This window comes from Corapipo altera, unplaced genomic scaffold (assembly GCF_003945725.1).
Source record: "Corapipo altera isolate COAL_440 unplaced genomic scaffold, ASM394572v1 78, whole genome shotgun sequence".
Lineage (NCBI taxonomy): Eukaryota > Metazoa > Chordata > Aves > Passeriformes > Pipridae > Corapipo > Corapipo altera.
Genome location: NW_020884904.1, coordinates 4,464,934 through 4,477,584, shown reverse-complemented (window position 1 = coordinate 4,477,584; position 12,651 = coordinate 4,464,934). Strand labels below are relative to the sequence as shown.

General features: G+C 40.2%; 1 protein-coding gene across 1 annotated transcript; it reads left to right on the top strand.

Moving 5' to 3' along the window:
- Positions 1–2,472: 2,472 nt before the first annotated feature.
- On the top strand, positions 2,473–11,168 carry PSMA1 (proteasome subunit alpha 1). Its single transcript, XM_027651320.1, has 10 exons — positions 2,473–2,575; positions 3,544–3,588; positions 5,855–5,956; positions 6,461–6,564; positions 7,375–7,463; positions 7,715–7,785; positions 8,630–8,759; positions 9,418–9,497; positions 10,217–10,321; positions 10,816–11,168. Exons 1-10 carry the CDS (start codon positions 2,573–2,575, stop codon positions 10,870–10,872), a joined length of 786 nt encoding a protein of 261 aa, XP_027507121.1. The 5' UTR covers positions 2,473–2,572; the 3' UTR covers positions 10,873–11,168.
- The last annotated feature ends 1,483 nt before the right edge of the window (positions 11,169–12,651 follow it).

Genomic DNA, 12,651 nt, shown 5'->3' with positions numbered 1-12,651 from the left:
GCATTTTTCTGTAGCTTTTGGTATTATAAAATTAATACCTGTGATATGGATAATGGGGATATCTTTGCACTTGTTTAGTAATGGATCAGATTACAGCAGTGACAAAATCATTGTGAAGTTGTGACCCACATTGCCTCATCAATGTGTCTCATAACATGGCTTGGAGAAAAGGGCATTTTAACCATCTTGGTTACTCAGCACTGCTTTTTCTGCCATGTCTACCAACTGCATCCCTGTAGCCTTTTGTCATGTGGATTTTTTATGTCCTATGAAGCTGTCCAAAGCTGTCAGATCATTTCATGCTGGCCACTGTACCACCACTAAATATAGCAAGGGTGACATTTTCTCAGGTGCAGAGGTCAACATAGTGCTTTTCTCAGGTGCAGAGGTCAACATAGTGCTTATGCATCACTTAAATTTTAGTGAGATTCTCATTTGAGGCCTTCATTCAAATTTTCTTACAGCTTTGGGTGACTGACAAACCACTAACATCACTAACTTCATTAACTACCACATTAGGGTAAAATATAGGCAAAATGCTTCCTTTCTGGTTTGATGCCTTTGTTAACTGAAAAATAGCTACTTGATTTTGCCTTGTTGATTTTGCCTTTCTGTCATTTTGTATTTAAATATTGGTTCAAATACATCGATGGGGAATAGGCTGGGTGCTCTTTAACACCAGCAAACAGAGACATGATCAGAAATACATTTCAAACCCTCTGGCTTTAGCCCTGCCTTTAGAGGTCTCACACTGAGACTAAAGGGCAAGCAGGAGCATCCAGAAGGAAGTGAATTACTTCCTTCCACAGTAAGCATTTCCCCTTTCTAGAGATTATTCCTGCCTCTGACATCCTCTTGTGCTGCTGCCTTGGGAATACAGTAACAGTTGTGCTGCCTGCAGCACTGGAGAGCAGCTGGAGCTCCATCCCATGCCACCCTTCCTGCTGCCACGTGACCTGAATCCGTTTGCTTTAGAATAAATTTTTAATAGATGGACATCTGGTTAGTTTGGTTTTCAATATGGTTTGGGTTTTTTTCTATGCATGTAATAAAGGGAAAAAGATTACTCTGGAAAATACTTCAGTTTTCATTTAATAAACCTGCACAATAGTTCATATAGCTTCCAAAAGTTCTTCAGTTATGCAGCTATTACCAATATTCTCTGTGAAATTTCACAAATCCTGCCTTTTTATCACTAAAATCATGGCTCCTAACATTACTTGCTGTATAAATACAGCACAATACCGAGACTTGGCGTGGTTTAGTGCTCTATCAAAATTAACACGGTTTTGCCAAAATAAGAGGAAATGTCTGTCTATTGTTCTGTGGCTGTGGGCGGAGTAAACGGATCTTTAGAGAGTCCCTTATTGCTGCAGGAAGTTATTGCAGAATGGCATTGAGCACAGACTGCAGGAGTATTTACTGAGGGCTCGGTGAAACTTGAAAGCTCTTCAGCTCACTTAAAACGTTTATATATCCTGTTCCAGCACCCACCAAACAACGCCGAAGAGAGGAAGTTATTTCAGATCAAATGAACTTTTATTGTTAATCAGAAAGCTTAAAATTAACAAGCTAGATAATTTAAGTCAGTCTGTTTAGTTTGTTTGGTTTTTTTTTTTATTTCTTAGACAACACTGTAGCCCTTTCCAGGGAAAAGAAAGGAGAAAATTCTCCACTGACAGGAGAATTTTGCCTGCAGTAATCAAATGTTATATATACTACTTATATACCAGTTATATATATATGTATATATATAACTTTATATATATATATATATATATATAACTTTATATATATGTATATATATAACTTTGAACTATAATACATATAGTGTATGTATTGTATATGTATATATATATGTGTATATATATAAAACCAGTGTACTACTAGTTATATATATGCAATTAGTATATATGTATAAAACTAGTATATAAATAGTTTTACATATATTTACTAGTTATACTAGTTATACACTATTTACATAGTGTATAACTATATATATACATTATATACATGAATATACATAAAACTACTATAGAACTAGTTATATATACATAAAACTACTATAGAACTAGTTTTTTATATATATATATATATATATATATATATATATTAGTTTTACCAGTGATATGCTAGTTCGACTTTACTGTGACTTCACCAGCTGGACACTTGTATTAAAGAAATAAAAACACGCCAGTACAGTATTAAATTCATTCTCTTTTATCTTAATGCTTGGCTCTCTTGATCCCGCGGAGGAGTTCCCGTAGTACTTTCTAACTCACTTTTCAGTTACAACTATACAAAACCTCTTCACATCGTCCAAAGCGAGATCTCCAGTACACAACTGATTTTCGCCGAGCACTTGTAGCGCCTCATCCTTGACGGCAAAAAGACCCATTTAGAAATTTAATAAAGAAACACACGGCAGCACTTTTCACATCGCACCGGTGGGGGCGCCGCTGCGCATGCGCTCGCCATCGATGACTCGGAGGAGCGGCTGGCGCTGCCTGCGCGCTCCCGCCCCGCTGCCCCGTCGCTTCCAGGAGCCGCCGGTGCCGGGAGAAGCGGGAGGATGGTGAGGGACGGCGCGGTGGGGCGGGATAGCGGCACAGCGGGATAGCGGGGTGAGGAGAGGGGTACGGAACCCCCCAGCCGGGCCGCGGGGCCGGCGCGGGGGAGGCGGGAGGGCGGGCGGGAGGAGCAGTGAGTAAGCAGTTCCCGGGCCACGCGGGGCCGCGGGCGCGGCCGGGCCTGGAAAGGAGTGTGGCTGGAGAGCGGGGCCTGCTGCGGTCCGGGGACAGATACAGCAAGGGCCCTGTGGGGGTGCGTGCAGATATCTCTGCAGGGCGCTGGAGCACCTCTCCTACGAGGAGGGACTGCGGGAGCTGGGCCTGTTCAGTCTGGAGAAGGCTGAGAGGGGATGTCAGCAGTACACACAAGTGTCTCAAAGGCCGGTGCCAAGAGGATGGTGCCACACTCTTCAGTGGTAGCCAGAGGCAGGGCGAGGAGCACTAACCGTAAACTAAAACACAAGAAGCTGCACATCACCACAAGGAAGAACTTCTCTGCACTGAGGGTGGCAGAGCACTGGAATAGGCTGCCCAGGGAGGTCATGGATTCTCCCTCTCTGGAGACGTTCAGAACCCACCAGGACACGTTCCTGTATCACCTGCTCTAGGTGAGCCTGCCTTGGCGGGGAGGCTGGTCTGGATGATCTCCAGAGGTCCCTTCCAACCCTAACAATTTGACAAAAGGGATGGAACAGAAGGAAGAATTTTTTTGCCAAAAGGGTGATTAGATGTTGGAATGGGCTGCCCAGGGAGGTGGTGGAGTCACTGATCCTGGAGGTGCTTAAGGGAAGACTGCATGTGATACTTCATTGACACGGTGGTGTTTGGTCATAGGTTAGACTCAATGATCCCAGAGGTCTTATCCAAACTAATTGATGCTGTGATTCTGTGAAAACAACCAGGACTCCCCTCAGGAACACTCCTCCTGCCCGCTCATTAGTGGCACTAATGAGTTTTGTTTTCTCCATTCCAGTTTCGCAACCAGTATGACAATGATGTCACCGTGTGGAGCCCGCAGGTAAAGCCTTTATGTGCTTTGTCACTGGGTTTTTAACTCTCTTCTTAGGTTTTCGCCACCTCACAGCAGCGGTATCAGGACTGTGTAGGTTGTTGTCAGGTGCCTGAAGTTCCTGCAGGCTGCTCCCGTCTCCCTTTGTAGGCTGTGGGTGTCCAGAAAGCCACTGGCACATCTCAGGACTTCTGGTGTATGAACCTGAGTGGTGCAGAGGTGGGCCCTTTCACCTCAAAGTGCTTAAGGCAGTTGGTTTCTGTGAGGTACCAAATAGATGCTGTCACCTGAGGAGTTGGACTAGATGATCCTTAAAGGATCATCCTTCCAACCCAAACCATTCCATGGTTCTATGATCCATTTACAGATCTGTGATAAGAAGTTGGTAAGTGAGGTACCAAAAGCATGAAAGTAAGCTTAAATCTTCCCAATGTTAGGCCATTGCTAGGTCATTCTCTCTTTTGTCCACTAGATAATATTGGAAAGGAACTGTTTAGTTTATAATTGGGAATAATTTTTTTTCCATTAATCACTTCATTCAAATTGTTCGAAAAAAAAAATCAAATCGTTAAGAGCTGATATTTTGTGCTTGAGTGAGAATATACCACTTCTTCAAGTGGGATATAACAGCAGCTGTTTCTCTTTCTGTGCACAATTTTGACTGCCTTGTAAGCCCCTGTTTGAATGCCTGTGTCCACAGGGTAATCTGGAGCTTGGAACCTGGGGTACTGACTTTTGTGGTACAAATTCACAGATCTTCATTTTCTGTATTGAAGTGGTCACAAACATTCATGTTGAATAAATCCCACATATAAAGCTTGTAACCTTGAGAGCTAGAACTTGAAAGTGGTTAAATGCCATATCACTTTGTGCTGCAGTTTGTGCTTCAGTTCTGAAGTCTATGCAGATGTGTGTCCCTAATTTCCCGTGTTGTGGACTGTCAGGGAAGCTTCTTGCTGTCTCTGTAGTTAAGATTATATTGAGCTTTGCACTTGAATTTGAAATTTTCTTACCTCTGAGTCACTTCCCCACTGTGTATTGTTACTAGAAACGTACACTGGGTGTTCTGAAACTTACACAGGTTGTGTTGACTTGAAAATAAACATTCTGGAATTCTAAAAGCAAGTGTCAGCTCAGATGTTTAATGTTACCTCTTCTCTCAGTATGGACATTTTAAGAAGGGATACTTTTGGAAAATCAGAGCCTTGGAAAATGACTCATTTCTATATTTAGCAAAACTAGAGATTTTGAATCCAAATAACAGATTTTGTTCCTATAAACCTAGTGTATCGTTAGTTTGTGGGTTTGTATTGCTACTGGAAATCTTCATCATGTACTACTATTGTGTATGATACTTATTTTCCCTACATTGCAATGTTTTCAATCCTATATGAGGACAGCCTTGAATCTTTCCCTGTTTTTTTTAATCAATAGCATGATAGGTGTAGATGCCTTTGAACTGTTTTCATCCTTAATGATTGTGTTTCTCTGGAAGGTTCTGTATCAGAAACTTTAGTTTTAATTTTTTTCATCTTATCTGTTACTTAAAAAATTACTTTTAAAAGTATAACATTCTCTTGAGACTTCTAATAGATGTGGCAGAATCATCCAGCTGTGGGCTGTGCTTGCAGGGCAGCTCTGCCCTGTCTGTCGTGGGCTGGAGGGCAGAAAATGAGACACTTTGCCCTCAGTGGTGCCATGAAATGGACATTGTCACATTTTCCTACAAAGCTTCTGGACACCTCTGCAGAACTTGTGGGGACTTGATTTCCTTTGAGACCTCTACTCCTCTTTCAGACTTCACTGCAGTTGGCCAATAACTTGTTCAGAAGTTATTGGGGAATGGATGGTGAGACACAACAATTGCGTAAGACTCGTTTCTTCAGGAAACTCGATTAAAAGTTAAGTGTCCAACTTCAGCTGGAAGTTCTGTCTTGAATCACATCGGGTCAAATACTGATTCCTCTAAAGACAGTGACAAAAGTCTCGTGAGTCTTATGTCAAGATTAGTGTCAAGATTCTTCACCCTTTCTTTTTAGTTTTCCCGTTCCTTCGTGTGCAGTAGTGAGTGAGTTAGAGATGGCCTGGTTTCCGTGGGTCAGTGGTGAGGCGTTGCAGAAGGTAATGGTGGAGATCTGTTGGTTGCAGGTTTAAACTGTGACGCAGAAAGTGCCCCTGTTGGGGTGGGGAATCAAAGGTCTGAGAGTCCAAACCCGTCGAAAGTTGATTCAGAGGATTAAGTTGAGAATGATCACCTTTGATTTTGTTTTTGTAGGGCCGAATTCATCAAATAGAATATGCCATGGAAGCCGTGAAACAAGGCTCAGCTACGGTGGGGCTGAAGTCCAAAACACACGCTGTTCTGGTTGCTCTCAAGGTAACTTCAAAACTGTCTTCTTGGGACAGTAATGTTCGTAGAAAAGTTTTGGGTTGGCAGATTAGCTTTGTGCAGTCAGAACTTCTATGTGTAATGTAAATACAATCCCAGTTTCCTTTTGCTTGAGTACCAGTATAGAACTGAAATGTTTTCAGTACCCATGCAAAGCAGATTTTCACAAATTACTGAAGGAAATGAATGGAAGATTTTTTTTCCCTTTAAAAGATGGTATCCTCTTTTTCTTTTCATTAGTTATTAAGTAGTAAATGTATTCCTTTCTTTTCCCAAAGCTTGAGTGAGTGTCTGTTTTTTCTTCCATTCTGACAGGTTCCTACTGAAGTGAAATTGGGTTTTTCTTGTCTTCTGTTGCAAGTTTATAAATTTAATTTTTTTTTTCATTGTTTCGTGATCATATTCAGTTCTTGCTATAAATGTTAGCAGATTTCTCCACAGTGCTTGGCAGACTGTTCAGTTTGCCACATAGCTTTCTCCTTTTATGCATAGAGAGCACAGTCTGAGCTGGCAGCTCATCAGAAAAAAATCCTGTACGTTGACAACCATATTGGTATCTCAATTGCGGGACTTACTGCCGATGCAAGACTCTTGTGGTGAGTATCCTGGTTGTTGACATAACACAGTTCTGCAATAACGAGTGAAAGTTCATTCAGACTATTGCAAATGAGATTTTCTGCTTGGCTAAGGATTAGTCTTGAGCTGCTGCTTTGTTGTACTATGCCAAAGACCTCAGCGTGAAATTCTGGCAGATTTTTAACTGGTTGGCAGAAATCTCATTTGTTTGGCCCAAAATTTTGCTCCTTGGTTTTACTGCTGGTGAGACAGTCCTGTCTGGTTTCCTCAGCGTGATGGGGTTGCCAAGCAGTCTGAGAAAGTGCATCACTTCTTTCCCTCTGGCAGCTGCTTCTGTGTACACACACTTTAAAAAGTTACTGAACACACAGACTGCTGTTATGTGTGGGCTTCAGAGGGGATTGCTCTTACCTGCTGGCCACAGAGTTTGATCAGGTGAGGTAAATGTACACGGAAGGAGGAGTGTTCCTCGGTTTGAAAGGACAAAGAAGGGATAGGAAGACTTTCTAAAATTTAGAAATGTTACAAAGCAATGTTACCATTTGACTGTGGCTTTTTTCCATCTGTTGCCTGCATGAACTTCCACCTTCTTTGCATTTGTCTGTCTGAAATACTTTTATACTCTTTTCAAACCTGTGGTCAGCTTTCTAAATAACAATTATAGGTCATGGTGAAATGAAATTATGTAAAGCCCTTGACCCTTTTTCTCAACAAGCAGAGCTGAAACAAAAATGTTTACCTTAACAGACAAGTATTAAGACAAAACTTCATTGTGTCTTTGATCTGTGCATTGGTTTAATTCTTTTGTTTTTTTATTTTTTGCTTTCTAGCAATTTCATGCGTCAGGAGTGTTTGGATTCTAGGTTTGTGTTTGATAGACCTCTTCCAGTTTCTCGCCTAGTGTCACTAATTGGAAGCAGTATCCTTTTTTTTTTACACTTGCAATACTTTCATAGCTTTTTACTTGTTCGTAAAATGATTCTCGTATGTCACAGCTTAAAACTCAAGTTGGAAAATCTGATTGCAAAGTTTTTCTTCATTCACACTGCTCATGTATTCATTCAGAGAATATCCTATAAGGATGCACTTTGGTGCATCTCTGTTTGGCTTAGGAAAATGTTTTGGGTGATGAACATGTAATTTTAAGATCGTTTCCTTAGCTTTCTTCAGAAACCCAGATCCCGACGCAGCGTTACGGCAGGAGGCCCTATGGGGTGGGACTGCTCATCGCGGGCTACGATGTGAGTAAGCTGCTCTGGTCCCCAGTGATCTGCAAGAAAATGTGATTAGTGAAACTTTGTACGACAAGTAGATGTTAAGAGGGAAAGATGGAAGAGGCAAACTCGTCAAAATTCTCGGGATAAGGAAATATTTGTCTGTATCTCAACCTAAAACATAGCTTTTAGAAGTGTTAATTAATAGCTAATCCTACCTACACTTATTAGGTATTTTAAGGTGCAATATGAGATATTTACAGAAAAAAACCCTGATTTTTGCACTGTTTTGCTGTTGATTTTGGATGTTTGCGAACTATTATTCTGAACACTTTCTATTAAATAATAGATGTGGAATAAAAAATAGATGGCCTCTCTCTTACTTGTTTAGCAGCAAGAGTTTGCACATGCAGGATCTCTGCCCTCAAGAGTCTTGGAATTTTGAATGGCTTGGTTTAGTCTACAGCCAGTTTTTACTTTTGTGCAGATAAGACAGAATGTGTTTGAAAAACCTGCTGCAAGCCATGAAGTAGGGAGCTTACATAAGCACAGTGTAGAAGAGAGAAAGAAATGTTTTTTGTGCCAGCCATCCTGTCCACATAAAAGCTACATCTTAATGAATGAAGTATGGAGAAAGAGTTGGGGTTTTTTTATTTGTTGTTGGGGGTTTTTTTAGAATAAGTTTTGAAGGAATTGTGTAAGAACAGTGATATGATCAGCAATATAAAATATGTTTCTGTGCATACATGCAGGCCGTGCGATATACCAGGAAGCAAAACTCTTTCAGAAGGTCTCGTGTTCAAGCAGAAGACTTGGTATGAATTTATACATTTGTTTCACGTTCTGTTGGTTTTTTCCTCTCCCTTTGTAGGATATGGGCCCTCACATCTTCCAGACTTGTCCCTCTGCAAACTATTTTGACTGCAAAGCAATGTCCATTGGTGCTCGTTCACAATCGGCACGGACTTACTTGGAGAGGCACATGACTGAGTTCACTGACTGTGAGTAGTGGAACCCTCTCTAGCTAATGGCATTCATCAACTCTGCAGTTTATTTTCTGCTACTGCTCTGTTCTTTTGCATTTAGTGAGATGAAGAGAAATTTTGGGAGACAAGTCCGGCATAACTGTAAATCTGTGTGAGAACGTTACAGATTTTCATGTCTTAACACATGGATGCTTTTATTGCATCTAATGAAATGAGAAAGTGTGCTCAGGAAAGCAGGGAAAAAAGTGAAAGGCCTCTGCCCTGTTTAACTCAGGGGGAGTGTAATTCTTTCCATAGCAGGGTATGTCAGTGAAAGTATTTAGGTGGTGCATTTAAAGTGTTGAATTTATTTTTGTATGGAATGATGAGGAGGAGCCTATTGAATAGCTTCTTGGGGGGAAAAAAAAATCAAAGCTGGAATATCAATGCAGTGGAGGCACTGGAGGCAAGGCAAGTGTCAAAACCAGATGCACTTGACCTCAAATATAGGGGAGGGATGGTTTCTCAAGGAATGCTATTACAACCAACTCAGTGCCACAAGGGAGAGAACCTCTGGAAGACAAGTTAGCCAAGCTGATTTTATAGTTCTCAAATAGGAATAGGAAGGAGGTGAAATGAATGTCCATAGATAATACCATATAGTCCATAACTGTCTTTCTGATTCCATTTTAAGGCAATCTAAATGAGCTAGTTAAACATGGACTGCGTGCCCTGAGAGAGACTCTTCCTGCTGAACAGGATCTGACCACCAAGGTAAGTTCTAGGTTTTAGGTTTTCTTAAGGAATTTTACTGCCATTGTTACTAGAAATTGCTGTGACACAATTCTTGTGAAGTTTGTCTGACAAAGCACTGTAACTTGAAAGCTGAATACTGGTAGGTGATGTCATCTCCATTTAATGTCACTAGTTTATCTACCATTTCTTAATTATCTCAAGATTTAAGTTTCTTAACAAAAACGATGCTTTCACTAAATAAGACATTATTTCTCTAGTTGCTTCATTCTATTTTAAGCTTTGATCAGTGTTAATAAACATTACATGCAACTAGAATCACAGCTTTGCTTTGTGAACACAGTCAGTCATTAACTGGGAGGTGAGGGAAGGTAATGCACCAACAGCTGGTTGAGTATCCAGCATCAGAAAGGTGTACAAATTCCTGGCAGTGAATTGAGGAACTGTTGAACGAGACAATTCTAAGGATATCCATTAGTTAGTGTTCTGCTTGTGGCCCTTTTCCATCACCTTGTTTTTTAGAACTCTTAAACTATTGAAAATGCAAAATGAGATTAAAATAAGGGGTTTTGAGAAATTGTGTGTATTCAAAGGAAAACAAAATGAAAGAAGTTGAAACCCTTGAATGATTTTTACTTGCACGATTTTTGAAACACGATAGCTTTTGTAAGTGAAAGCTTACAAAAAAGGTTAATTGCAGAAAAACCACTTCTCCCTGCTTTCAAAACTTTGTTTGACAGAATGTTTCCATTGGAATTGTGGGCAAAGACATGGAGTTTACCATCTATGACGATGACGACGTAGCGCCATTCCTGGAAGGTCTTGAGGAGAGACCACAGAGAAAGGTGTGTGGCTTGGATACAAATGAATAGGCTTTGTTGAAAGATGACATTTAGATACGATCTATTATGTTTAAAATAAATTTAACTCTAATACTCTAGTGGAGTTTTAGAAAGGCAGTTTTTAAAATTTGAAGTTACCATATGAAGACTGTATAATCTCAGCTGGAAACTCGGAGGCTTTTTAAATCAGTTTATGCTGAATTTATGCCAGGCTGTTCCAATGTCATCTTCTTTCCTCAGCTTTGATCAAGTACAAGTTTTCTCTGTTTTGCAACAGAATTGGCTGCTTATGTTTCTCGTGCCCTTCACACGATGCCTCCATAGTCTCCTAATTACCAGCTCTGTCCTACTCATGCTTAATTTGGGTAACACTGCTTTTTAAGCTGTTTGCTGACATGAGCAGCCTTTGCCGCTTGTGATGCTCAAATCAGGATAAAGCTGGTTTGTCAAGTGTTGTCTTCTGCCTTCCTAAAATATTTGTTTTTCCTCTCTTTTAGCCGGTTCCGCCTGTAGAAGAAACTGTGGAAAAGGCTGAGGAGCCAATGGAGCACTAGTTGGTGGATGAGTTCCTCTGTGTTAATGTATAATAATACAGGAACATTTATCCATTTGCTGGTAACTTTATCCTCACCTGTACACGTTTTCTGACGCTACATTCTGAAGATTGCTCTTAAAGACACCAACCCACCCATCCTTAAAAGGTAGACAGGAGGTCATACTTGGGTGTAACTGCTTGGACAAGAAAGGTGTAATCATTTTCTAAATAGTACATGATACTGTTTTTTAAAGAAAAGATACTGTCTTTAACTCATAAGGACAAGTGGAAATAAATCACTTTCTTGGACTCTGCTGTGGGTTTGTTTTTATTTTAATCTGAACAAACAGGAATTAAAATACTTGTGTCATATCAAGATGCCATTATGTGTCTGACCATTCGTCAGAGTGACTGTTTACTTGCTGTACAGAGATGTGGTGCTCTTGGAAACTGTTGAACTGAGAGGACCTTAAAATGCCTAAAAACCTGTAAGATAGTTGTGGAACAAACAGGAGACAGCATGTTTCCCTGTGTCAGCTTGTCTCAAACTGAACATGAAAAGGCATTTGTGATTGTGAGTGTTAACCAGGAATGTTGCAGGCTGAAGAAGTGTGAAGCTGCCAACCGGGTTTTGTTTGGGTTTTTCTGGGGGGGCTGACTTAGTCAACCCCAGCTCATTTGGAACTGTTCCTTTTCATCAGCCAGCCAAGGGCAGCAAAGGGCTTTTAGCTCAGTAAGGGCTGAAACTGAAGTAACAAGAAAGCACAAGAAATTCCCATTTCAGGTCCCCTGGGCTGTGGAGTCTCTGCATTCCTGCTGAAAGAACAGGTTCTCTGGGGTTTTGTCCCTTCACCATGTTCTGCACTTCGTGCTGTTCGGATTTAAGCTGAGTGCCACAAAATTTGGGTCTAACAGTGTCTTCCTCAGAGAATCCCAGAGAGTTGGTGCTTCCTAGGTACAAAATAGGTGCAATGCTATATTTTAAGCAAAATGAGCTCAGTGTTATTTTTTTCATTTTCCATGTCAGAAATATAATAATTCTCACTAATGATTGCATTGAAAATTACAAGAAACAGCTTTTTGGGGTGGACCCACATAGGGACCTGATAGCCTGCTCACTGTATTTTTAAAAAAACGTTGCATCTTGTTTAATTAATAAATATAAATTAATAAAAATTAATAAAGCATGGTGCTGTTTTGAACAGGCTTTAAATACTGTCTTGAATCCATGTAAATAGTTCAGTCACGAAAACAGCTAAATAATGATGTCGGGGCTGTGTGTTTGGTTTTTAAGCAGTGGATAAAGCTGCTCTTATTTTTTCTAAATTTATTTTTATTCTAGTTTTCCCCTATTATTCTTCTAGTTTTCCCCATTATTTTTCTATTTATTTCCCCCTTTGTTAATTTTTTTCCCCTTTACTCATTTTTTCCCCTCCTTTATTCATTTTTGCCCTCCCTTATTCATTTACCCCCCCCTTAATCACTTTTTCACCATTATTTATTTTTTCCCCTCAATATTTACTTTTTTTCCTCTTTGGGTTTTTTTGCCCCTTGGGTATTTTTCCCCCTTGGGTATTTCCCCCCCCCCGTGTTTTTTCCCCCCTTATTTATTTCCCCTATCTATTTTTCCAATTACTTAGTTACTTTCCCTAATTATTTACTTTCCTCAATTATTTGTTTTCCTAATTTTGTTTTCCTAATTTGTTTTCCTAATATTACTTATTTCCTCTATATATTTTCCCCAATTATTTATTTCCCCTCTATATTTCCCCAATTCTTTATATTCCCCGATTACTTA